At 45.0% G+C, this 26,416-nt stretch overlaps 1 protein-coding gene and 1 long non-coding RNA gene across 2 annotated transcripts in view; one reads left to right on the top strand and one right to left on the bottom strand.

The window, feature by feature from the left end:
* Window positions 1-26,416, top strand: part of LOC132541981 (uncharacterized) — a 235,734-nt gene that overhangs the window by 46,991 nt on the left and 162,327 nt on the right. The window lies entirely within an intron of this gene.
* The window catches only part of AKAP1 (A-kinase anchoring protein 1), a 36,558-nt gene continuing 18,444 nt past the window's right edge, over window positions 8,303-26,416 (bottom strand). Inside the window, exons 2-11 of the mRNA XM_060203788.1 lie at window positions 22,024-23,578; window positions 19,366-19,499; window positions 17,932-18,058; window positions 16,799-16,926; window positions 14,528-14,705; window positions 12,628-12,778; window positions 12,136-12,203; window positions 10,277-10,350; window positions 9,816-9,878; window positions 8,303-9,348 (exon numbers count right to left, since the gene is read on the bottom strand). Of these exons, the coding sequence (XP_060059771.1) occupies window positions 9,274-9,348; window positions 9,816-9,878; window positions 10,277-10,350; window positions 12,136-12,203; window positions 12,628-12,778; window positions 14,528-14,705; window positions 16,799-16,926; window positions 17,932-18,058; window positions 19,366-19,499; window positions 22,024-23,554 (2,529 nt within the window). The 5' untranslated portion in view covers window positions 23,555-23,578 and the 3' untranslated portion in view covers window positions 8,303-9,273. The remainder of the gene's footprint in view (window positions 9,349-9,815; window positions 9,879-10,276; window positions 10,351-12,135; window positions 12,204-12,627; window positions 12,779-14,527; window positions 14,706-16,798; window positions 16,927-17,931; window positions 18,059-19,365; window positions 19,500-22,023; window positions 23,579-26,416) is intronic.

The raw sequence follows: 26,416 nt of genomic DNA, 5'->3' as shown, positions 1-26,416 counted from the left end.
ATAATAAATAAAATATACTCCTGAGGAGCAGTAACCCTGGAGGCAAAATTAAATAAATTTTTAAAAAGTAAAAGGGGGTGGGGGTAGATAGCATAATGGTTATGCAAAGAGACTGTCATGCCTGAGGCTCCAAAGTCCCAGGTTCAAGCCCCTGCACTACCATAAGCCAGAGTTGAACAGTGCTCTGGTAAAAATTAAAAAAAAAAAAACAGGTACAACCAACTGTATTTTAATTATCTTTTTCTTTTTTACTTTTTTTTTTATAGGAGAGAATTTGAGAGGAGGGGGAGACAGAGGGGGAGAGAAAGATACCTGCAGACCTGCTTCACCGCTTGTGAGGCGACCCCCTTGTAGGTGGGGAGCCAGGGGCTCTAACCGGGATCCTTAAGCCGGTCCTTGCGCTTTGCACCATGTGTGCCTAACCCGCTTCACTACTGCCCAGGCCCCCTTAATTATCTTTTTTCCCCCTTTGCCTCCAGGATTACTACTGAGACTCAATGCCAGCACTACAAATATACCACTACTGAAGACCATTTTTCCTTTTTTAAATTAATTAGATAAGAGACAGAAACTTGAGAGGAAATGGGGAGGTAGGGTTGGGGAAGACACCTACAGACCTGCTTCACCACCTGTGAAGGTCTTCTGCAGGTGGAGAGCAGGAGCTGGAACCTCGGTCCTTGCACTTGGTAATATGCAGGCTTAACCCCATCAGCTGGGCCCCGAGTCGGGAGTCCTAGGATTCCCACACAAATACAATGAGCCTAAACCTCGAATAGATCCCTCTCCCCATTATCACTGGTCACCTCCATCAGAAACATAATGGACCTCCCTGGGGGCTTCCATAGGACCTTGCCCTCAATGTGGATCAACAATGGTAGAGAATGTTGCATCCTCAGAAGGGGGTTGGATAACATACTCTCTACCACCTGAAGGTGGGTCCTGAAATTGGTGCAGCTCAGAATGTTCCTACTGATGACCACAGAATTCAAGTTCGGACCTACAGTGATGTAGAGGTTACAGAAGCTCCTATGCTGAATATGGGCCCCAGATCAGATCAAATCAATGGGGTTTACAGTCAATATTTATACACTTTTCCCTTATTTGGGAGCTACTCTTTTCCCTGGTCCAGCTTTCTAGCCCTTTTTCCAGCCATGATATGATCTTCCCAGCAATAACCTGGGTCCACCTGCATATCAGATATCAGGCTGAGGCAAAAACTAATAAAGTCATGGGCCCTTTAGATTATATCTAAAATAGACCTACCAGCTATTTCCAAAATGGAGACCCCAAATCTTCATCTGCAATACTCTAGCCTTTAGGTTCATGATTAATCAACAATTTGTATGGCTTTATATGTTAACTATTTTTCAGCCACCAGGTTCCAGATGCTACCATGATACCAACCGGACTTCCCTGGACAGATGACCCCCACCAATGTGTCCTGGAGCTCTGCTTCCCCAGAGCTTGTCCCACTAGGGAAAGAGACAGGCTGGGAGTATGGATTGACCTGCCAATGCCCATGTTCAGCGTGGAAGCAATTACAGAAGCCGAACCTTCCACCTTCTGCACCTCACGGTGACCCTAGGTCCATACTCCCATGGGGTTAAGGCATAGGAAACTATCAGGAGAGGGGATGGGACATGGAGCTCTGGTGGTGGGAACTGTACCTTTCGTATCCTATGGTCTTGTGTTTCCATTTAAAAAAAAAAAAAAGTAGGCTTAACCAAGTGCCCCCCCTCCCAGCCCCCAACTCGTTATCTTAATGTATATCCATTTTTCTCATAAAGTATGTACATTAACAACACATTTCTGTTTGAAAGTTGTATTTCTAGTGCTCAACTGACACAAGTGTCTTGCAGTGACTATATAGAAAGCACAGCTCCAAAGGCAGTGCAGTCCACTGCCATTTGAGTAGCAATGCAAACGTCTATTTACTGTGAGGCGTCATTACTGAGTACTTCCCATCAACCCTTCTGCTAACTGCTTTATGCCCTTTCACTTACCACCACCCTGTTGGTGCTCTAAAGAGAGGATGCTGTGACTTATCCACTACCACTACCCAAGATGACCCAAGAGAGTATGCGGGGAAAAAGCCCAATATGCAAAATTTGGGGGGGAATGGCCATACGTAAAAACACCACCCCAGACCTCAGTGAATTACAACAGCCCAGCTTTACATACCACCCATCTGTTGGAGACTGGCTGACAGTTTATTCTATGTCATCTTCATGCTGGGACCCAGATACACACACAAATCTACCTGGAGCCACTCATGAACTAGAGTAAGTAGACAAGTGAGCCACATGCTGGCTTGAGACTGTTTCTGCCCACCTGACATTGGCCCTGAATGAGCACAATGGCACTGGGATACTAGAGGGGAGGCAGAACAGAATTTATGGAAAGGAGATATGCATTTTAAAAAGATACCAGGGCTAAATGCTGACATGTCATGACAAAAAGAAATGTTGGGATGTACAAGGACACATACATATCCTGAAAACAAACAGCAAGTTCTTAGAAATACTCCAGGCAAACTAAAAGGTGAGGAAATGGAATTGCATATGGAATATTTTAATAGCTGACTCACCTAATGTCATCGCTGAGGTTGAAGTGATTTAGAATTCTGAACTATATTCTAGATGACTTCAACCAAACTTGGAAGAGAACATGTGAATGTGCACACATCTAGGAAGAAAGGAAACTTTCAGTGTAAAACAGAGAAACAGTCAAGTCTATTCAAATCTTTAAAGTTGTCTGCCAGTAATGTAGACACAAGATGTTCAATGCTAAGTTTATGATACGAAATATCCTTGATGAAGCAAATAAAGAGGAAGAGAAAATTGGAAAATGAATTAAATTACAAATATTATAAATGGCCATAATAAACAAGTTTAAGTCATGTACTGAGATTATCTTGATTACACTAAAAAAAAACTTTAAGTGACTACTTGAGGAAAAACTACACATATCTAAGTACATGTTAAGTTGATAGTAATGGAAAAACAAAGATAAGTGATTATTTGTACCTAATTCAAAGATGGGACGACACACTCCCAAAATTGAGTACCTTAATAAGACCAGGGTGAATCATCGACTAAAATTAAATTTGAACTGGGCCTTGAACTCTTGGTCAGTTAGTAAAGTGACTGACAGGTACATAATCAGAAATAAACTCCAAGAGCAAAGGTACCAGTGAAAGAATATAAAAGATGCATCTTAGGGGCTGGGCAGTAACGCAACGGTTTAAGTGAACATGGCACAAAAACAAACACAAAAAACCTAGCCATTTATTTTACAAGTCCACCACCTGAAAAAGATATCAACAACATGGTATATTGCACCAAAGTAAAGGGCTCTGAAGTTGGGGAGTATTCAAGTCCTGCAACATAACAGTGGAGGACCTGGGGGGTGGTTAGTGTTATGTGGAAAACTGAGAAAAGTTAAACATGTACCAAGTACTATATTTTACTGTTGACCATAAACCATTAATCCCAACAAAGGGGAAATAAAAAATCAATGAAGTACCAAACAGGGTGTGTGTGTGTATGTGTAAAAAGCTGTAGAATACCCTATTTTTTAAACTTCATGTGGTGAGATGAAATATTAGGTTTTATAAACTATTAAAACTAATAATCTGTTCTGCTACTAGGGCTATTGGCTAAGGCTTGGTGCCTGCATGGCCAATCCACAACTCTAGTCCACCACCCCCACCCCACCCCACCCCGCAACTCCTTTTCTATTTTATTTGATAGGATATAGAGAATCAAGTAGAATGTTTCATGGGTCATGAAGTATCCCCACTACAGGGGGTGATGTGGGGATGAGGGTTCAAACCCCGCGACCTTGTGCATAGTAACATGTGTACTCAACCTTTCTTAAAGACAGAGGCAGAGAGAGAACACACCATGGAAACTTCCTTCAGTGCTGTGGGGGCTGGACTTGAACCTGGACCACACACAGGCAAAGCCCACTACTCAGCTATTCTGCCTCATTTTTTTGCCACCTGAGTTATTACTCCACCACTCCCACCAGCCACATCTTTCCTCCCCACTCTCCTTTCTTTAGATAGGACAGAGAAACTTGATAGGGGAAAGGGAGATAGACACCTGAAACCCCTTCCAACTGGGGATCAGGATTTGAACACTGATCCATGCACGTGGTAATGTGTGCACTCAACCAAGTGTACCACTGTCTGGTCCCTGACCTGCTTCTATTTCAGCCCCTAAAATGATTTCATTGCTGGATAGATGTAAATTGAGAGGAGAGAGATAGGGATTGTAAAGGCTTGCCCTAAGGAACTCCATCTTGGCCTCCCAGTGCTAGTCAGTTCCAGAAAATTCCTGCCCCACTGGAGAGCACAGAACTTGCAAAATCCCCTTAAGAATGAGGGAGTAGCGGGTGTGGATTTCTTGAAGATGTGGAGTCAAAGGGGGCTGTTCCAAAAATAACTGCCTATATTAGCTTCTGTACCCTGCTTGCTTGCAAAAACTGGTTTTTGTCTTTATAACCAGCTGTGTAACATGGGCTACTACTACTCTCTGAATAGCACCTCACTGGGTCCCCGGCTCTCAAAATAAAGACTCTCAAAATCAGATTTTGGTCTCAAGTTGTGTTCCTTGCCTCTAACCCACAACAGGGAGACACCTGCAGCACTAGTTCTCCACTTGTGAAGCTTTTTTCCTACAAGTAGGACAGGGCTTGAACCTGCATCCTTGTGTTCCACATTGTTGTTAAGACTTTCTAATAAAAAAAAAATTCCTTTCCTTTTACACCATAAAGTAAAACTGCCTTTATTTTTTTCCTGCTCTTGTCCATATATTTTAATTTTATGAGAATGAGAATCAGAACATCACTCTGACACATGTGGCGCCAGGGACCAAACTCAGGACCTCTTGCTTGAGGGTCCAAAGTTTCATCCAATGTCCCACCTCCCCAGGTCACTCACTATGTATTCGTTCACATGATCTATTATTTGATTTTTCATAAAAGCAAAAGAGCTGGTCTTTCCAGTGATAATAACTTTTCTCTGCTAAGCTTATCTTTACTGCCTTATCATTTAACCAATGTGGCTTTATTAGGGAATATGCAACAATGCACAACCAGTCCACACTTTGTTCAGAGCAGTAAGTAAAGGAACCCACATAGGACAGGTACTGGCTTTGTAGTCTCAGCCCATTTTTACAGTACCTTCTTCTTACTTTGGATCAGTCCTTGCTTCACTGGGTAGTTGTGAGGACCAAATGTTACCTTCCAAACAGCATGGTGTCTAACACAGTAAGCACTTGACAACTTTAGTTATTCAAGTTTTATCTGAAGTCTGTGGTGGTTAGATAATACTTAAGTGACATAACCACAATTATACAAGGTGTGACAATAACCCTAGAGTCCAGTCACCACACTGATGATCCAAACTTTCAGCATCCAGTACTCCATCTCTCACTCCCAGGACAGAATGCAAAATGTTTTTTTAAACAATTATTCATGAGGAAGATAGGAGGAAAGAACCAGACATCACTCTGGTACATGTGCCGCCGGGGATTGAACTCAGAACCTCATGGCTGAGAATCCACGAGAATCCAATGCTTTATCTACTGTGACACCTCCCGGACCACAGAATGTGAAATATTTTTTTAAGTTGTATTTATTTCGGATACAAAGGGAGACTGAAGGAAGGGGGAGGGTAGAGAACAACACAGGAAATGTCTGCAGTACTAGTTCACCACTTGTGAAGCTTTCCCCCTATAGTGGGTGTAGGTGGGCTTGATCCCAGCTCCTTGGCATGGTACTGTGCAACATTTCTCGAGCACCATTTCTCCTTTCTCCCACGTTGTCAAATTTATTTATGTTCTCCCGCTAGATGTCCCACAAGTAACACCTGTCTAAAATGTGCTCAGCCAAGGCCGAATATAAGACCTTTATAAAGTCAACAAAAGCAATGATTACTGGTATAATGGTCAAAATCAACTTAGGGTTTTCAGAACTACAGAAATTATCCAAAGGCCCACAGAATGGATCCTTCAACAACTTGTTCTCCTTACCACATTCCAAGGCTTATTTAAAAGGCCCTCACTCCCCAAATTGTGGGTTTTACACAAGGATACTGACCCCATCACCTGCTGCCCCGGAGACCATCCTGGGAAGCCCCTTTTCTCATCTGCTTATCTACCTCATTCCCCCTCCCCCTATGCCAAATTTACAGTTCCCACTCTAGTTACCCTAAATTAAACCCAAATTCGTACACCAGGCTCCCCAAACTACCTTGAAGACTTCCATACAATTGTTCCTATTCTAGGTGTCCAGAAAGAAAAAAAAAACTAGACCTGGGGTAACATGACTTGGCTAAGGATACACCTATATGATCACTAGGGTTTTAAGGCTAATGGTGGGCTTGGAAGAGAGCATAAGGGTTATGCAAAGACTTTAATGCCTGAAGCAGAAAAGGTTTCAATCCCCAGCACCAACATAAACCAGAGCTGAGCAGTGCTCTGGTATAAATAAAATCCTATTTATTTTTTCCTTTATAATAAGGCTAATGATAAGATTGTGGAAGCTCACTAAGCCAAGCTCTATATAAGAAAAGGATTTTTCCTTTTTTTTTTTTTTAAAAAAAACACCTATGGTGGTGTGGGGGGACTGAACTTGGGACTTTGGAGCCTCAGGTATCAGTGTTTGCATAACCACAATATTATCTGCCCCCACTGGAAAAGGACAATTTTTTTAATTTGCTTTTTTCCTTTTGTTGCCCTTGTTGTTTGTAATTGTTCTTGTTATTACTTCATTGTTGGATAGGACAGAGAGAAATCAAGCGAGGAGAAGACGTGGGGTGGGGGGAGAAAGATAAGACACCAGCAGACCTGCTTCACCGCTTGTGAAGTGACCCACCTACAGGTGGGGGGCTCAGACCAGGATCCTTACACCGGTCCTTGTGATTAGCGCCCATGCGCTTAACTTGCCTGACCCCCTGAAAAGGACATTTGTCTATTACCACCTTAAGGTTGGTACCATGATCTAATCCTATAAATGAAGATGAAAAGAAAAAAAAGAAAAAAAACATTTTAACTACTTACCCATATATATATAGATGAGGGCCAGAGCCCAAACAAAGGGAAGGCACCCATGACACCCATGAGGCCACCCTTGACACCATGAGGGCAGCACAGCCTTTAGACAGAGCTGAGAGCTCAGGAAGGCTAACGGGGCTGCTGGGAGCTCCCACGGTGGGGTCTTGCAGTCTGCCTTGGGGAACAGGGTGACGTGCTCAGCAGCTAGAGAGTGGTCACAGCTCTACTGGAGGATTCCTTCAAGACCATCAGTACCTGAGCTCTCTGCAGACCTCTGAAGAGACAGGTAAGCTCCCAAATAGAAAGGTCTGAGCCAAAGGGCCCTGAAATCAGGATTTAGCATCTGCTCTCTTCATGTGAACATGTGGCTTGCGTCATTCTTATCACTACAGCAGACTGAGTAACCTCAGACCTATTAAATATGTACAACCACCTATCTCTGTATCTGCTGTGAGAATCAAATGTAATAGTAATAAAATAAATTAACAGCATAACGCAGAGGCCAGGGTGGGGGTGGGGGTGAGAGAGATAGAAAGACAGAGACAGACAGAAATTGAGTCATCAGCTATCTCAGTGCAACAATGAAACACCTCGTCTTGTTGTGAGGTTACAAGTGTGTGGTGCAAGGTGCTAAAAAGCTAGTTCCCAATAGATTATATTTAAACCTCAAAGCAGTCCAGCAAGGCCAACCATCAACCTCACATTGAAGGTGATCAAGCTAAGGCGCAGGGGGAAAAGGAATGACTTGCCCGAGGTCACTGGTAGCAGGGCTGTGACAGGAACCCTAACAGTGTGACTCCAAGGCCATGTGCCATTGTCCTATTGAACACTATGCATTGCCAGGGCTATACAACTCTTCCTGCCTCGGGGCAGACTGTGGGTGGGTAGATACACATCCCAGCAGCAGGAAACCCCTCTTAGGCAGCCAGGACATCCTCTTTACCATTTGCCTCCGCTGAGTAGGCGTATTATGACTTCTCCCCTACCTGAACTTCCAGCCAGGATGTGATGTCCTGATGGAAGTGCCTCCTGTGTGTGGTCTGGGTACAGATACCCCAGCTTTCAACAAGGTGTCCACTGCTGCACTGAAACTTTGTGGTGGCCCCGTGTGGCAAGTGAGTGTGAATCAAATACAAAAACACTGGATGCCAAAGAATGCAAAATCCCACACTAGTAACACTCATGTTGATTAGGTATTGAAATATTAATATATTGGGTTAAGGAAGAAATGGACTCGAAGCTAGTGTATACAATTCGAAATTTATATAAGTTATTTATATTTTAAATTGCACAATGCTGAAAGCCTGTCTTAAAAAAGAATCATCACATCAACCATCTCAAGGTAATTCAATTGAGTAGCTTTTTTTTTTAAAGACAAATTTGTACAAAAAAAAAAAAAATCCCAGATCACAATCTAGCCACATAGGCACCTTATCCAGTATGTAGGAACCATGACATAGCAAGAGCCCGGACAAGAGGTTAAACTCTGTAGAAGCAACTTCTAGTTGCAAATGACATGTGGTATATGGAAATCTCAAGTTCCCTTTGTTCTCCAGTGTATCTTGTACAAAATATTACATCTTTAAACATATTTACAGAGTTTGCACAAGTAGAAAATGGTTACAAATTACACTCAGGCTTGGCAAGCTAAAAGTTTCCCTCCCCTACTGACCAGAAGCATGATCAAAAAGTCTACCTTCTTAGGAGACCTAGATGAAGTTCATAAAAACTGGTTAAACATCATAAATTCATTTGCATGTGCTGTACAAGTAATGAATACCATTAGTCAGTTCTGTGTCTTGCTCCCTGAAGGAAGATTCTGGAGTAAAAGAAAAACTCTCAAGCAAACACCACATTCTTTGACCTGTCTGATACAGCAGATAAGATTTTGGGTGGGTGAACAAGTGGGAGGGAAGTGAGGAAGTGGTGGAGAGTTTTACTCTCCCACGTTTTTTACACAGCTTGGAACCAGGTTAAAGTCCATTGGCTTGTTATGCATCATCCTATGGCTTTAAAAAGAACCTACAGTTCCTTCCTTGTCTCAGAGACAACATCTTCTCAACATGACTACAGTACATTAAAAAAAAAAAAAAAAAAAACCTTTCTGGGGAGGACAATGTTTGTTATTATGATGTGAAGTCTTGCCTTGAGTGCCAAGCCCAATTTCAACAGTGCAAAAAAGATTCAAGAAGTGGATGTGGGAAGCCAGGAGTCAAAGGCTTGCATAGTAGCTATCTACCCATTGAGCAAGTCCTCGTTCCACCAGTGACCGGTTGATCAACACCACCTAGAAAAGAAAATTTCCTTGAGAGCTTTGCCCATAGCACATAGGAGCTGTTTCTCAGACTGAAGTCAGTTCTTCCCAGGGCCACCATAGGAAACAGTAGAATAGGATAACAACCTGATAATAAGAACCTGAAGAAATTTAAGTTTTGAAATGAAATGGAGGAGACTCCCAATAGTGTGAAGGTACAGGTAAGAACCACAGAAACCCACTGCTGTTTTATAGTGTATGGTGGGGTCTACCTTGTGTACTGTAGAATGCTTAGCAAAACTCCTGGTCTCGACCCACTAGATGACACTAGCATCACCACCCCTCAGAAGTACAACCCAAAATATCTCTAGACATTGTAAAATGCTGGATGTCACAGGGCCGTGTGACATCCTCTAACTAAAAAGGAAAGAAACAGCTGGAAACAGCCCCAAATCAAATCACTGTTGCCAGCCAATCAACATAGAAGAGACAGAACTTACTTCATCTCCAACTACACTCCACAGCTGAATCAGAGGAAGGCCAGTGGGACTGTAACTTGTCACCTGGAATAAATAAAACCAACCAAGCGTACTGAAAAACTATTCCATGCACTTCTCATTAAGACTGCTGGTCAACCCAGAACCCAAACCACAGGGTTCAAAAATCAGGCCCCCCCAAAACCCAGACATTTGAATGTGCAAGGCTTGATGAACTACAAAAGCCAGACAGGAGGCTCTTCAGAAAGAGCCTCTCCTGGGCCAAAGAGATTGCATACAGGTTATGAAAAAGACCTTCCTTCACACCTCAGGCAATGAAGTCCCAGGTTCTGGCACTGCCATAAGCAAGAGCTAAGCAATGCTCTAGTTTAAAAATAAGTATTAAATAATCATTGAGGAAGAAAAGAGGAGGTGAAGGAGGACCTCTCTTGCCTGTCCAACCTCCCACCTAGAAAACCACATACCTGAGCCAGAAGTGCTGTGTTTCCTGTCATCTCACTCATAGCTGCATCTGCTTCAGGTGAAAAGTGGTCGTCATCTTTTAAAGGAAAAGGCAACATTATGATTCCCACTAACGTAAAGCACTCCTGTCACTCACACAAAACACTACGTATATCTTTAGTATTTCATCTTTAATTTTATTTATTTACTTATTTATTGCCTGCAGGGTTATGACTGGTGCTTGGTGCCTGTACTACAAATCCACTGCTCCTTTGTTGTTGCTGTTTTTACTGTTGTTGCTGTTGGATATGACAGAGAGAAATTGAGAAGTAGAAAATAGAGGGCTAGAGAAAAGATAGACACGTGCAGATCACTTGTGATCACCCTGTAGGTGGGGAGCCAGGGGCTCGAACTGAGATACTTGTGTGGGTACTTGCAATTCACACAAATGTGCACTTAACCAGGTGTACTAATGCCCAGGCCCCTATTCCTAGTATTTTAGATGCTGCCATAGGGATTCAAGAATTTCATTTGGGAAAGGCACTGTACCTGGTACACATGACTCCAAGTAAAGATACTCAGGGTTTCTGCTGCATTGCTACATATGGGTGAACAAAGGACCAAACAGACAGGAAAACTCAGACTTCAGTGGAAACATCACCCCTACTGAAAGCTGAGTGAGCTGAGCACACTGGACTTGTTCATCTGCTGAGATGAACCCTAAAAGAGGGCTTTCCCTGCTTTGTGGGTGAGACCACAGGAGACCTAGGTTGATGGCTGGGAAATTCAGGCAGTTAGTCATCCACTCACATTCTGTAGTGGGCAAAGCACTGAGGCAACACTCTATCAGATTATGAACATTGTATAGAAGAACATACGCAAGACAAGAGATGGTGAAAATAGGAAAGACGTGTTTACAAGAATCTGGGCAAGTTATACACAGGAGGTAATATTTCAGCTGGGCCTAGACAGGATGGGATGGGAAGAGGGCTGGGGAAGAGCAATAAAAACCAAAACAAAGACCTTGTCCACTGCTTCGGGGCATGACTCTGACCAGTGGTTCTAAAGCATTTTTTTTTTCCTCTTCGTGTGATAGGACAGAGAGAAATTGAGAGGGGATAGAGAGAAGGAGAAATGAAGAAATGGCAGATACTGGCAGCACTGCATCACTGTTTATAAAGCTTCCTCCCTGCAGATGAGGACCAGGGGCTTGAACCCAGGTCCTTACACATGGTCAAGTGTGCTCTCAACTGGTTGTGTCACCACCAGCACCCTAGAGAATTTTATTAGACAAGAAACAACGGAATTGGAAAAGATAAACCTGAGAACATAGGGTGGGCTAGTCCTCACAAACATACTCTAGTATATAGCCATACATGGTAACCTTCTCCACCAACCCTTGGATTCATGTGATTCTCTTTCTCTCAACTATGCTGAAAGATAGGTAGGTCCTACTTAATCTTCCAGAGGGCAGGGAAAATGAGATTAAGTAACTTCCCAGGATTACTTGATTATTCTTTTGAAATTACTTTTAGAAATATTTTTATTTATTTATTTATTTTGGATAGAAACAGAGAGAAATTGAGGAGAGGAGATAGAGTATAGAGAGACAGAGAGACACCTGCAGCCCTGCTTCATCACTCGTGAAGCTCTCTCTCTGCAGGTGGGGACCAAAGGTTTGAACCTGGGTCCTGGCTCACTGCAATGTGTTTAACCAGATTGCACCACCATCTGGTGTCTTGTCTGTTCTTTTTCCCTTTGGTGATGCAATTACAGTCTAAGAGACAACATGCAGATAACTGAGTGTCATGGTGGGTTCCCAGTATCCCTGAGGCCTAGCTGTCTCTCCACACCTCCAGCCAGAGGGGCTCCACCCTGTTACCTGACAGGGGCATCACACTGTCCAGAAGAACCTCTGCTCCCTGGAATGGCAGGGTCACAAAGTCAGATCTAGAAAGATATGAAAGGAACAAACTGAACATGTACTTAAAGGCCAGCTGCACTCTATTAGCACCATGACACCTCCCCACCAACCTCAGGATGAAGCTAGGCAAAGGGAGACATGGTGGGCAGCAGGTCACACCTGAGTGCAAGCCACCAGTCCTGCTGCAACCTCCAGGTGAAAGGACTTCTGGTATTACACACCCCACCCCAAAGGATGCCTGCTTCATTTACACTGTGTGCTTACATGAGGGCTTTCTTCCATACAACAGGCTACACTCCAGTTTGATCTGGCTAGTGCAGAGCTGTGTGAAATCTGTTTGTCAGACTCTTCCAAAACAGAGTAGACAGCATTAACCCATACCCCAGGCTTGGGAGAACTCAGCTATGCAGAGATCAGTCCCTTCGTGTGTCTATCAGCTTCTCAACTCACCGGATTTGCCGGAGCACATCTACTTTCACTCTCTTATATCCACCATAGTCCACATAGCGAATCTCAACTTCGTTGGTCTCCTCATAGGAGTCTACCACTTGGGCTCGCCACCAGGCACCGTCTGCACCGGGGGCCGCACAAATGACCGTTACTGCAAGGCAAGGAAAAAAAAAACCCATATGTGGAAGGGGTTCAGGCGGTGGCGCACCTGACTGAGTACATGCATTCCAGTACGTGAGGACCCAGGTACAAGCTCTTGGTCCCCACCTCCAGGGGGAAAGCTTCATGAGTGAAACAGGGCTGCAGGTGTCTCTCTGTCTCTCCATCTCCCCTTCAATTTCGCTGTCTCTATCCAATAATAAAACACATAAATAAAAAACACATGGACACCAAAGGTCACCCCTGTCAATGCTACCTGTCTCTTGACTTCTCAGAGACCGCTTCTCCATGAGGCAAAGGATAAGTTCCCCAGAACCTCTCAGAGACCGAGACAGACCAAAGAATGGAATTAAATACAGGGAATTCAGGCTAGCAAATATGCCACCACAAAAGCTATTCAGATGAAAGAAAAAGAAAGAGGGAAAAAAAGGAGATCAGATCACTTACTCTCAAACTCACTGACACCTGAGATGGACACAAATCATCAACTCAGGGGTGGGGATTTAATGTTCTTAAAAGAAAATCCCTGAAAAGTCTCAAGGGCCTCCAAAACCTCACCTACCTCGGGCCCTGGAAATTCAGTCTAAGGTTCATTAGAAGGAGATTCCCAAATTTACTTCTAGCCTTTGCTTCAGGAAGGTGCAGAGGGCACAGATGGCCTGAGCAGTCAAGACCAGAAAGCAGGCTCCAAAGATCTACAACCCTCAGGGAATAGCGTCAGGGCACAGATTGTGATAACTGAGCATGACTCTTAATAGCTGCCCTAGACAAAGTGGGACAGGGCCTTGCCACATAGCTGATCCTGGAGGGACCCGTGGAACTGTCAACTCTTGGCTTTCAGATTGACCTGTAATAATGGGCTAAGGCAACATCAGAGAATAGGACAAAAGTAAATGCCTGCTCTGCCAAAAGCATAAGGATTTCAAAATGCCTGCAAGTTCACGAAAAGGGGAAGGGGTTGGCAGGTGGAGAGACGCTCCTTCATCTCATTACTAGGGAAAAAGTGTAACAAAGTTAGTAGTGACAAAGGAATTCTTTTCCCACTTCCCACCATCTGGATATGTCACTTGACTTTAGAGGGTCAGTTTTTGTATCTATAAAATGGAAATGACCCAACCCAGAGGTTTGTTATAGAAAACAGGTCTTGCAATGGGTACTTTCCACATAACGCATACTGAATACAGCTCAATTCTGAGAACAAATGGGCAGCAATCCCATTCAATAGATAAATGGCAGAGTCAGGATCCCGGTCCATGTGTTAAAACTTAACTCCAACCCCATGGCTAAGTCAGTCAAAAGAAGTATCAGTGGGAGTCGGGCGGTAGCACAGCAGGTAAAGCGCAGGTGGCGCGCCAAGTGCAAGGACCGGAGTCAGGATCCTGGTCCGAGCCCTGGGCTCCCCCCACCTGCAGGAGAGTCACTTCACAGACAGTGACGCACGTCTGCAGGTGTCTGTCTTCGCCTCCTCTCTCCATTTCTCTGTCCTATCCAACAACAACAACAACAACAACTGCAACAATAAAACAAGGGCAACAAAAAGGAATAAATAAATATATTTTAAAAATCGAGTACTAGCCATGACACGGAGCCCATGACAACTCTATGTTCCTATAGGGGTGTGGGGGGTGGGAGAGGAGACAACCAGGACAATCTCCTACTGAGCAAGACCATCCCCCAGCTCTCCCTTTGATTAACCAGAGACAAAGCCTCCCTTCCCTTCAACCTCCAGACGAGTACTTACTTTCCACTGGGGTGGGCAAGGTGGGGATTCCTGGCTGAGAGTAACAGAGATACATCTGCTGGTCCAGGCTGCGTAGTGCATGGAAGGTAGGGTGTGTGTGCTGCTGCACAAACAGGTGTCCAGCGTTGACCTGGTTGACCACAATCACCTCCACAGTGATGCCATCGGGGAGCATGAGCTGTAGATAAGTGCGAAAGGCAGCAGGCACTGCAGCAATCTTTCTCACAATAAGGATAAACTCTGAGGCCCCTGGGCAAACAGCAGCCCAAAGCAACATGATACTCTTAGAGCAGAGAGGTTCAAGGAAAACTAACAGTGCCAAATGTCTGACACCACTGTGGCCCTTGTCCTGCAACACCAGGACTTTCATAATGACTAAAGGTGGCCTCACATCAGGACTGGCCGGGGAGAATGCCATAAGTGAGCTGTCAATCAAGTGCTGGGGCTCCATCAAAATTGGAGAGTCCCCCATCCCACAATTCCTGATGAGCCTGATAAGCTCCTAAAAGGCAAACGGGAATGAGGAAGTCGCTAAGAATAAAGTACCCAAGAATATGAGGTAGACAGGCTCTCAGTACACGCAGCCAACTCCTTTGGGCCTGGAGTTGGATTTTAGGAATTACGATTTGACAGCATCTCTCCCAAGTCAGATTTTTAAAATTGGCTTATGGTGGTGTAGGGGATTAAACCTGGGACCTGGGTGCCTCAGGCATGAGAATCAGTTTGCATAACCATTATGCTGTCTACCCCAACCAAAATCCAACTCATTTACAACTCTGGGGTTTGGACATACATTTGCTCAGTGGCCAGGCACCATATCAAAAGCCCTAGATGACGACAAAATTGAACTTGGCTCTGAGAATGTATCTTTTCCTAATTACAGGCAAGAACCAGATGATCTAGTTGGATCAATTAAGATAGTTACATCTACACAGACATAGCAAAGCAATAACTGACCTTCTAGTCAGGTAGCCACAAAAAGAGCCTCTAGCAATGAGTTCTGGCCTCCACTCTTCCCCTCCAATGCTATTGGTTGAGACATGAGTTCTCTTTTCCAGTCTCACTGAGCCATGCAAAGTACGTAAGAAACAACCATGCCAGCCACTCAATGCACTACGATCACATTTTGCTCCTGAGAAGCTTCCTGGCTCAGTACTGAGGCAATTCTTGTAGTTTCTAGTGATACTGCAGCACAAGAGTCACTCCCAGGATAACCACCAAGTAGTCACCTCCCTCTGAGCCAGGAGTCGGGGGATGTTTTATATTTTCTTTATATCCTGATACCTCTTAGGAGGAGGAAAGGGGATGAAATCCTTCACCAGAGCCATAAAGACTTGGTTTCAGCTTGTCACCATAGTTTAACATTTATGCCGTCCAAGACACAACACACCACCCAGATGAACTATCCTTTCTAGACAAATGCTTTCAAAATACAAAGGGTGAAGGGGCTGGGTGGTGGCATACTTTGTAGAGTACACAAGTTACCAAGCACAAAGATATAGGTTCAATCTGTTGGTCCCCACCCATAGGGAGGGAGCTTCACAAATAGCAGGGCAGTGCTTCCGGTGTCTCTGTCTCTCTCCCCCTTCCCTATTTCTGTCTCCATCATAATTAAAGAAAAGAAAAGAAAAGAAAAGAAAAGAAAAGAAAAGAAAAGAAAAGAAAAAAGAGAAAGAAACCACAATGGTTATAGGAGCAAAGTCAAAGACAGAATTTTTTTTTAATTGTTACCAGGATCATCACTGGGGCTCGGTTCCAGCACCCCCCCCCCCCGTTTTATTTGACAGGACAGAGAGAAATTGAGAAGAATGGGAAGATAAAGAGAAAGATAAAACACCTGCAGATCTGCTTCACCACTTGTGAAGTATTCCCCTCCCCTTACAGATGAAAGGTGAGGGCCCGTTCCTTGGGCATGGTGATATATATGCTTAACCAGGTGTGCCACCAAGAGCCCTCCCCCTGGGCTCTAGCTTACAGTGGTACTGGGGACTGAACTTGAGACCTCAGAGCCTCAGGCCTGAGGGTCTTTTGTATAACTACTATGCTATCTCCTTAGCCCAAAATGGTCCTTCTATTTGGGGATCTAAAAGGTCTCTGGATTCCTATCAGCACTCCCTCCCCCCACTTGGACCCCAGAGAACACCAAACTGATCGAATCAAGGTCACAAGAGCTCTTGGACTTCTTGGTCCACGGTCTTGGGGGCTCCTTGGTTTGAAGCAGTTTTCTGAGGAAGGGCACAGAAAGTTCTGGTCTCCCAGAAGCATGCTCACCCAGGAAGTCATTGGAAGAGAAGGCAGTGGTAGTGAAGGTAGTGGGGGAGCATAAATATTGGTGAGATTCAGTTCCTTAAACTTCTTCCCAATCAAGTTCAGTGCTTTGTCTACATGATGCTGAGAGCCTACAAGGGGGGAGAGAACAAGAGCACACTGTGTGTTATGGAAGACAAACACAAACTCACCGTGCATACCTTCTTAAACAGAGCTTTCTTTTCTCCCTTTTCTTGCCCTTGTTTTTTATTGTTATTGTAGTTATTATTATTGTCACTGATGTCGCCATTGTTAGGACAGAGAGAAATGGAGAGAGGAAGGGAGGACAGAGAGAGGGAAGAGAAAGATAGTCACCTGCAGACCTGCTTCACCACCTATGAATTGACTCCCCCCCCCCCCACAGGTGGGGAGCCGGGGGCTCAAACCAGAACCCTCACGGCTGGTCCTTGCACTTTACACCACGTGTGCTTAACCCACTGCACAGCCACCCGACTCCCTTCTACAGAACTTTATTCTTAGACTTTTAAGTTATCTTTAGGGTGCTAAACTGTTAAGTTTTGTCTAAGGAATAAAGGTGTTAAAGAGGCCAAACCATTCAAATGATATTTCTCTCACAATGGTCTGTGCTTTGAATGCAAAAGGAAACCAGAAGATGAAAAATGGCCAGGCCTCATACTTTGACATAAGCCTTTGTGGGGTAACAAGACTGTGAACCCACACCAGGCTGAGTTCACCCTGCCTAGTGTCCTGAGTTTCCCTCAAGCACTTATACTGAATGGAGGGCTGAGACAGACACTCAGCACTCCCTTGGAGTGAACAGACCTTTAGATTTAGATTCCAAAGAGTAGTAATTAGGACTCAAATACAGGGGCCAGGTGGTGCACACCTGGTTGAGCACACGTTACAGTGTGCAAGGACCCCGGTTCGAGCCCCCAGTCCCCACCTGCAAGGGGAAGCTTTGCGAGTGGTAAAGCAGGGCTGCAGGTGTGTCTCTCTCCTTTCCTATCACCCTCTTCCCTTTTAATTTCTAGCTGTCTCTATCCAATAAATAGATCAAGATTTAAAAAAAATCTAAAAGAAGACTCAAATGTGTCCACTTCTTTACATTTCAGGTATGAAAACTAAACAGAACTGACCTTCTATGTGGCAGATCTGGATGTTCTGGGTGTAAGGCAGGGTTGAGATGTAGATCTTGGCACCAGATGTTTGCTTCAGAAAACTCACATACCGTCCCTGCTTGCCAATTAGTCGACCAACCAGGTGCTTCCAGAGAGAAAGACAGTTAACAAGAAACCCAATCCCCTATTCCCCCAAAGATCTAACTTTTACATACTACTGTCAGGTTCAAACAAAGTAACTGTTAACATGCCAGTATTTATTTATTACCATCCTAAACGCATGTATTTACTTATACAAATCTAGAAAGCAGCAGCAAAACACTGTTGTTGTGCTCCCCCATCCCCCCCCCCCACCAAATCCACATAAGAAATCTCACCAGCACAAGGGGAGATTGAACAGTTTTCAGAGCACAAGACCGCCAGATGTGCCCAGGAAGCCAGAGTACAAGGCAGACAACAGCCAAATTTAGCTTTGAGGTAAGGGAAGCTCTGAAATAGTTCTAAACAACTTCACCCCCATAGTTACGTGGAATATGGTCCCTCTGAACCCAAGCTGCCTAGATGGTCCCTTGCTACCTCTAAGAGAGAAGAGGGCAGGATTGCTATTGGGTTCACTAGGGGAAGAAGCCGTGAGAGTGCCAGCAACTGAGCCCACCCGAACCAGAGCTCAAGCCTCGCCAAACCTTCACCTCAGTAGAAAGCTAAGTGCCCCAGGAGAATGCAGCTGACCAATCATTTGAGTCCCACAGATAAACATCAAAATCAAGCTAATAAATTGTAAGTAATAAGAGCAAGGAGCCAGAAACCACTTTAAACACCCTGAAATTGGAGACTAGTGAAGTAAATTAACATTCTCGCAATAAATAATGCAGTTGAAATTCCATTTTCAAATAAGACAAAAATTAATTCTCAAATATTTAAAAGCATTAATTAAAACAACATAATCTTGCTTTTGTTTAAAAACCACAGGGAGTAAGAGAAGGAAATAAAAGCCTTCCCAGCCACTCTCCAGGGTAAGATTAGAGATCATTTTATTCTCTTTGTGTATTTCCATACTTCTCCAGTTCTGAGACATGGATATATGCTATGCTCAATTATAAAATATTCTGAGTTGGAGGGCTTAGAGCACAGTGAAGATATTCCTGGTTGGCCCACATCATTTTGGTTTTATGCTGCATTGCCAAACAGATGGGTGCCCCCCTGCACATATAAGAAAAGCCCAGATGAATTAAGAAAGCCTGTGACTTTGAAGAAGACAAGGATAGGAGCTCCTGAAAGCAGTTAGGAGCACCCCCTCCCCCTTCACAGTCCCCAAGAAGCTCTCTAAACACTGACAAGGTTTAGCATCCCCTTTCCTACCTACCAGCCTTTGGCTTACTCAGAGGCTTCTGAGGAACTGGCCCAAGATCACTGACCTGGGCCCAAGGGGACTTAAGAGTTTGCAGTCCTTACCTTTGGCACCTCAATCTCCCAGATGATGAGGTCAACTTTCTTAGGGTTGGAGTCTGCCTGGGCATTCTGGAAGCTGTCAGTCTTCCTGAGGCCACAGCAGCCATCCACTGAATCCATGCTGTTCCCGTCTGAACCTGCAGGGGAAAACAGTAACATAGAGACAGACACTCTGACACACCCGCTCAGGACAGTTAATAAAACTGATCTTCCACACTCACATTCCCACTAGGCCCACAACCCACATCCCTTCTCAAGCTTGGCAGGTGAATGTCAACTTGCAGTCTAGAAGGCTCTGACAACCCCAATGAAAGAAAGGCTGGGGGTGTAGATACACCTAATTTTAGCCTGTCGCTTACAATCCCACTTGCTTAATTGGCAGCCACACCCAGCCACAGCTGCTGGAGCAGAGACAAGTGGTGAACTGGGAAGAAACAGACTCTGGCCCAGGAAAGGGAATTCACAGGGAGGGGGAGGGGAGGAGGTGAAACCTTGGGTTCCACAGGATCACATGGTCCCAGGGACTGAAGGTGGGTATGACCCTCCCAACTATGTCAGCCCATAGAGACAGAGTTAGTTCTCCCAGTTCCTGCCCTGTGTGTGGTTCCCCATTTTTTATCCCTAATCAGCCATCTACTGATAAAGTGGATAAAGGAAGAAGGGTCTTCTTTCCATTTGCTTAGACCCAGCTTTCGGCTTCTGGGCTCAGGACATTCCTTTAACCTCCTGACCTAGCTGAGCTAAAGGGACAGAGCAGGAAGCAGGACCCTGGCACTCATTTGGACTATATCATTTTAGAAAAGTGCCATGGGGACCATCACAGAGAAACAGGCCCAGGCCAGCTTAAGAGAAGTGGCTCTGGCTTAAATATGGACAAGGCAGTTGCCAAAAATAGACTGCTCCTGAGATTTTACTAATTAGGTTACTTTCCACATGGTTTCTCAAAACTCTGGGCGTAATCCTTTGCCAAGCAATTCATGCCTGGATACAGAAGAGTTAAGACATAAGAAGTTTCTATGTAAAGAAGAGTCACAGGCCTGGGTCGTGGCACACCTGGCTGAGTGCATATGTTGCATTGCAAAAGGACCCAGGTTCGAGTCCCCAGTCCCCATCTGCAGAGGGCAAGCTTTGCAAGTAGTGAAGTAGTGTTGCAGGTGTGTCTCTACCACCCCCTTCCCTCTTGATTTCTGGCTGTCTCTATCAAAGGATAAAATTTTAAAAAGGAGAAGAGTCACCCTCAGAGTGAGTTCAATACCAGGTTCTGCCCTTATATAATGGAAATAGCCAATACCTGTCACCCCAGTGATACTCAAGAGTGGTATTGACCACACCAGGCCTCTAGTAGGTTGCCCTCAAAAGCCATTTCCCTGCCCCCTTAGCTGGCAGTCCTTGGTTCCCATCTTTAAGCTTTAACTTCTTCAGACACAGGCAGGGCTAAGGTATAAATGCATATAAGGTAGGGTTCTGGTGCTTGTTACACAGAGCTTATTGAATAATGCTACAAGGCTTTGCTCTGTTCATTACCAGGACTCTCAGTCTGTGGGGTCCAAACTCAGATACTACTATCACGAACCATAGAATGCTAAAGGGCAATAGACAAAAGAAATCCCTCTATTCTTAAAAAGTAAATAAAAATAAATAAAAGCTACCCCCCAAAGTTAGGCTGCATCTTCCACAAATACGATCTACAGAATTTCCCACCCCCCCACCTCCTCCACCCCCAGAGGTACACAAACCAGAAATGCCTTTAATTAATGAAACACAGTGTGTACTACACATCAGATGTTGAAAATAGTAAAATTCCCAATCTTCCTGGAACTGAAAGGATAAGGAAAGATTCCAGGGCCCACACAGAGAATGCATGGCATCTTTTCATGAGATAAATGGAAACACACCAGGGTAGCTACAAAGGCAGGGTCAGGAGCTGCTGACCTGTAAGTTAGCGGTCTGAACTGTCTACGCTGGGGTCAGCACTCGAAAAACCCAGGACACTTGGTTATCAAAGTGCCCCTCTTTCCCGGGGGGATGGAACTGCAGCTGCACAGAAAGAAAATAGCTGAGGCTCTTTGCGAAGAATAGGTGACAGCAACAACTCAGGAAAGCGAGAGCTTCCCACTGGTATTCAAAGCTGTGGCCATTCTCTGGGCACTTACCCGGTAAGAGCTTCTGGAGAAGGAAAGCAGGTGAAGACATGGGAACAAGCACATGATTAAAAGGAAATAAACGACTTTTAAAAAGCTCACACCCATTCTTGGTACTCAGGGGAATTAAAGCTAAAAAGAGGCCTCTCCATTTAAAAAAATAATAATAATAAGTTAGCATGTAAAAGAGGAAAAAGAGGCACATTTAGGCTAATCAGTGAACCCAACTCTGAGCTGGCTCCTTCAGAAGGGCAAGTTCATTTCAAGGGTCACTGAAGGGCAAACCAAGCTTCAGTTCCTACAACTATGGGGGCTTAGAGAAGCTTAACTTCTCGATTACCCACCAGCTTTATGCTGTACCCCAACTTTCTACAGGCCAGCTGGGATACAGAGCTAGGAGCACTGTTACTGCATAAGTAGCAGTGGGAGAGGTAGACCAGCTGCCTTTCCCTACAAATAAAGGGAGATGTTTGCCCCTTCCTCCTGCCCTCTAAGTGAGGACCACCCAAGACCCTCCTACCTCCCGAATGATCTGCTTCAGCATCCATGGTCCATCCATCCTCAGTCCCTAAGTCTGACAACTCCTCCTTCAGCACTCCATTGCTGAAGGGTATAGTACTTTCTGGCAGTGGTAGGGTGTTGGCCTTGTTGCTGGGGGTTGAGTTGGTCTCTGCACAAGAGTCTTCAAGCCCAGAAGTGCTGACAGAATCTGAGCACTGCCCAGAGGAGGCCACTGAAGAGGCTCCTTGGCGGTTGTCAGACATGCAGGTGACACAACCAGCATCTTCTACCATGACACCTGCCTCATCAAGTGAGTCTCCCAGAGGGGTGGTCTGCAGAGCAGGGGGAGCCAGGGAGATGTGATGCACAGACTTCTTTGGCTTTTTGTCCTTGGTGGGACTGGGCAGAGGACTTGTCAGGCAGCTCACGTAAGTCTTTGGTGGTGATAGGTCCTCTGCCAGCAGGCCTGGCAAGGGAAGGGCAGTATCTGAAGGGCTTGCAGGTGCCTCTGCTGTAACTGAAGTGGATTCTGAGGCTTCTTGCCCCGCAGCAGTTTTCTGGCTGAATGGGGCACGTCTCACCTCCTTCTGCCCTTGCATCTGACCAGCTTTGGTCTGACAGATCCGTCCTGTAATCTTGCCCATTGTGGTGGCCAGTACTTCCTCAGTTGATTCCAAGATCACTTTGGAGACTATCTGGAAAGCAGCCTGCTCAATCTTTTCATTTTGATCCAAGGCCTCCTCTTTGCCCAATTCTCCTGTGATGTCTCCACTCTGGCTTTTGCCACCTCTGGCCTGGGGTTCATCTTCCTTCACCAGCTCCACACAAGCTGACTCAGTGAAGCCACTCTTTCCTTTCTCTCCTTCCCCTGCCAAGGGAGACTGGCTGGATAGCTTGCCGTTCTGCAATTCCTGGGACAACACGCCCTCTTCCATCAGACTTTCCCCCAGTACTGCGTCACCAGTCCCTTCAGCCCCACCTGTCTCTCGTGCCTTCTCCCCAGGACTATGCTTCTCTGTGGAGGCTGCAGACTGGCCTTGCCGACCCTGACCAGGTGTCCTGCTCAACATGGACTCTCGCTTACATACTTCAAATGCTTCATGAGGGAATGGAACACCCTTTGGGTGACACTCTAGAGGAATTGATTTGGCTTCATCACCTGTCAGGGTTAGTTCCACCTTTGCACTGTCATCTTTACGAAGACCTGGCCGGAACCTTGTGTCTGTGTTGTTTGGAAGGCTGCCAGAGGACTCTGATCTACGGCAGACTGGCTGTGCCCGCAGCAGGGCTGGGGGCTCCACAGGCTTGCTCACAATGGACAGATCCTTTTCTGGGACACTGGGGGCTGTGGGTACTGCTCCATGATAGTCTTCCACAGGAAGTGACTCCTTGACTGCAGGCTTAGCTTTCGGCTCCACAGCGCTGGCCTCCACTTGCTTGTTGTGGCTATTGATAGGTTCTTTTTTACGAGAGAAAAACCACCACCAGCCCAGGAGTGCTAGCATTCCAGGTAATGCCAAAGGGAAAAGTGAACGGAATTGGATGGTCATCCTGGAGACTTGAAGAAATTAAACCTGCGAGAGCAGGGGGAAAAGGGAAAGAAGGATGCTATGAGAGCCAGGTAAGAGGATCTGACATAACTGCCCAGGAAGGACAATCAATTATGGCAGAATCATTTGCTCTCCCTTTCCCTGCCTCCTTGTCCATGTACACCCACAGCTCTGGGTGATCCACTGGAGGCAGATTCAGAGACACAGACACCCCCCCTTTCTGCTCTGTGTACCACATATATACCCTTGAAACAAACAGTGTTCTCTGGAATCCAAATCCCTTCATCACTTCTGGTTACCAACGTTATCCCTAGGCTTCCCTAAGGGGCTAGTTATGGCTAGGTTTAAATCTCTAAAGTCCCAGAACACTTATCTGTTCATAGGGTGTTAGGGGCATTTTTAAATACCCATGGAATCTATGTATACTATGTCTCTCACATGTACCAAACACAATTACAAGTCAATTGAACAGTTACACAAGAATAACAGAACAGAGGGATGAATATAATTTCCAATGCAGAAGGATGTATGAGGGTGAAGGACCAACAAAACAAATATGGTAGCATGAAGATACAGTTCATACTTGGGGCATTCAAATAATTTCTTGGGGTCCATGAGACTTCTGAAGCCCCAGTGTAGAATTTGGACTTTTTCCTGTAAGAAAGAGAGAACCAGTTTAAGCATGCAAGGCACACAGCCCTTGCACGTGTATATGCGTGCACACACGCCTGGCTGTTTCCATGACTGTGGGAACAAGATGAACAGTGTATGGAACAAAAGGAACCTGGAGACCTACATCCCTAGCTCCAAGGAAAAAAGGTTTAATTAATGTTTGCAAATTTGGGTGCACTTTAAAATCACCTGGGACATTTTTAAAACCCCAAGGTCAGGGCAGTTAAGCTGGAGTGTCTGAGGGTGAGAACAACCTGGGTTCACCTCTCTCACTGTAGGTGATTCCAATGTGCAGTTAAGCTTAAGACTCCCTATTTTGAGGGCTGAGATGGTGGTTCAATGGGTAGACAACAGTCTCCATGAATGAGGCCCTGGCTTAATCACTGGGACTAATTGGGAGCACCATGAACAGAAAGAGGTGGATCTCCATGGACGGTGGAGCTATACTTTAGTGTCTCTCTCATAAAAATATACCAAAAAGGCAGCCGGGCGGTAGCACAGCAGGTTAAGCGCACGTGGCGCAAAGCGCAAGGACCAGCGTAAGGATCCCAGTTCAAGCCCCCAGCTCCCCACCTGCAGGGGAGTTGCTTCACAAGCGGTGAAGCAGGTCTGCAGGTGTCTCTCTCTTCCCCCCCTTCTTCCCCTCCTCTCTCCATTTCTTTCTGTCCTATCCAACAACAATCAATAATGACTACAACAATAAAACAACAAGGACAACAAAAGGGAATAAAGAAATAATTTTTTTTTTTAATTTTTTTTTTTAATTTTTTTTTTTTAAAAAAGGCTTGTGGCTCAGTGGTAGTGCATGTGTGGAACAAGAAAAACTATCATTGTTCCATAACAATATGTTCGCCTGCCCAAAGGGATAGATTATGGGAGACTGCCTTTGTATTCAATGTCTTTCACACAAAAATTAAAATTTAAGAAAAGGGTGTGAGGTGCTCTGCCCCTGACAAATCCTACTCAATAGGTCAGATGCAGCTGGAACTGAGTTTTCTTCTTGTCGGTAAATTTAGATTCCAACTCCTATTATTATTAACCAGGCAATTTCAGTTCAGGAAGACTTATAGCTGTGGCTACTATAGCTTTCTAGCAATTCTCAGAGGGCGAAAATGACATGAAATAGGAGGAAGGATTATAAAGAACCCTGTGGGGAGTTGGGCGGTTAAGCGCACATGGCCAGCTTGAGTCCCTGGCTCCCCACCTGCAGGGGAGTCACTTCACAGGTGGTGAAGCAGGTCTGCAGTGTCTATTTTTCTCTCCCCCGTCTCCCCCCTCCTCTCTCGATTTCTCTCTGTCCTATCTAACAACGACATCAATAGTTACAACAATAAAACAAGGGCAACAAAAGGGAAAATAAATATTTATTAAAAAAAAAAGAACCCTGTGCCCAATGCAAACCCCCCCCCTCCTGCCCCCAGATGAAGAGACCCTAAGCTGAAGAACTAGGAGCCATCTGTGTCCTTTCCACTACTACCCCCAGAGAAAGAAAATGTCCCAAATGTGGCATTCCAGACATTTGAGTGCTATCAAGGGATCTGACTCCCTTGATAGCACCAAGAACCAAGAGCCTCTGGGGTTAAAGCAGTTTCCCCACCCAAAGGTGCTATGTTTATATTCACAAAAGGGCACCAACTACTTGCAGACATTTCAGAGTAGTCCAGGGTTGCACTGCCTACCAGTAAGTAAGTTTCTTACTCCCTTAGCCCTTCTAAGACACTACCCAGCCGAGGTCAATCTCAATACAAACAGACTTGGAAAATAAATGTGAATGGTGGTCTGGGGAGATGGCACAGTAGATAAGCACTGAACTCTCAAGCATGAGGTCCTGAGTTCAATCCCCAGCAGCACATGTACCAGAGTGATGTCTGGTTCTTTCTCTCTCTCCTTTCTCATTAATAAATAAATCTTTAAAAAAAAAAAAAAAAAGACAAAAGAAGAAATGTGGAAGGAAATGTGAACAGTATCATTTCCCCAAACTAACATGGTCTTTCAGGTCTAAACTGGAGGTGTAAGAGACACCACTGAATTCTCACTGTCTTCACAGTAGACAGCATAATGGTTATACGAAGACATTTTCATGCCTGAGGCTCCAAAGTCCCAGGTTCAATCCCCCGCATCACATCATAAGCCAGATCTGAGCAGTGCTCTGGTTTTAAAAAAAAAAAAAAAAGTGTTTTTCCCTCTGTG

This window comes from Erinaceus europaeus, chromosome 12, assembly GCF_950295315.1.
Source record: "Erinaceus europaeus chromosome 12, mEriEur2.1, whole genome shotgun sequence".
In the NCBI taxonomy this organism is placed as follows: Eukaryota; Metazoa; Chordata; class Mammalia; order Eulipotyphla; family Erinaceidae; genus Erinaceus; species Erinaceus europaeus.
This window is presented reverse-complemented; position numbering and strand designations above follow the sequence as displayed.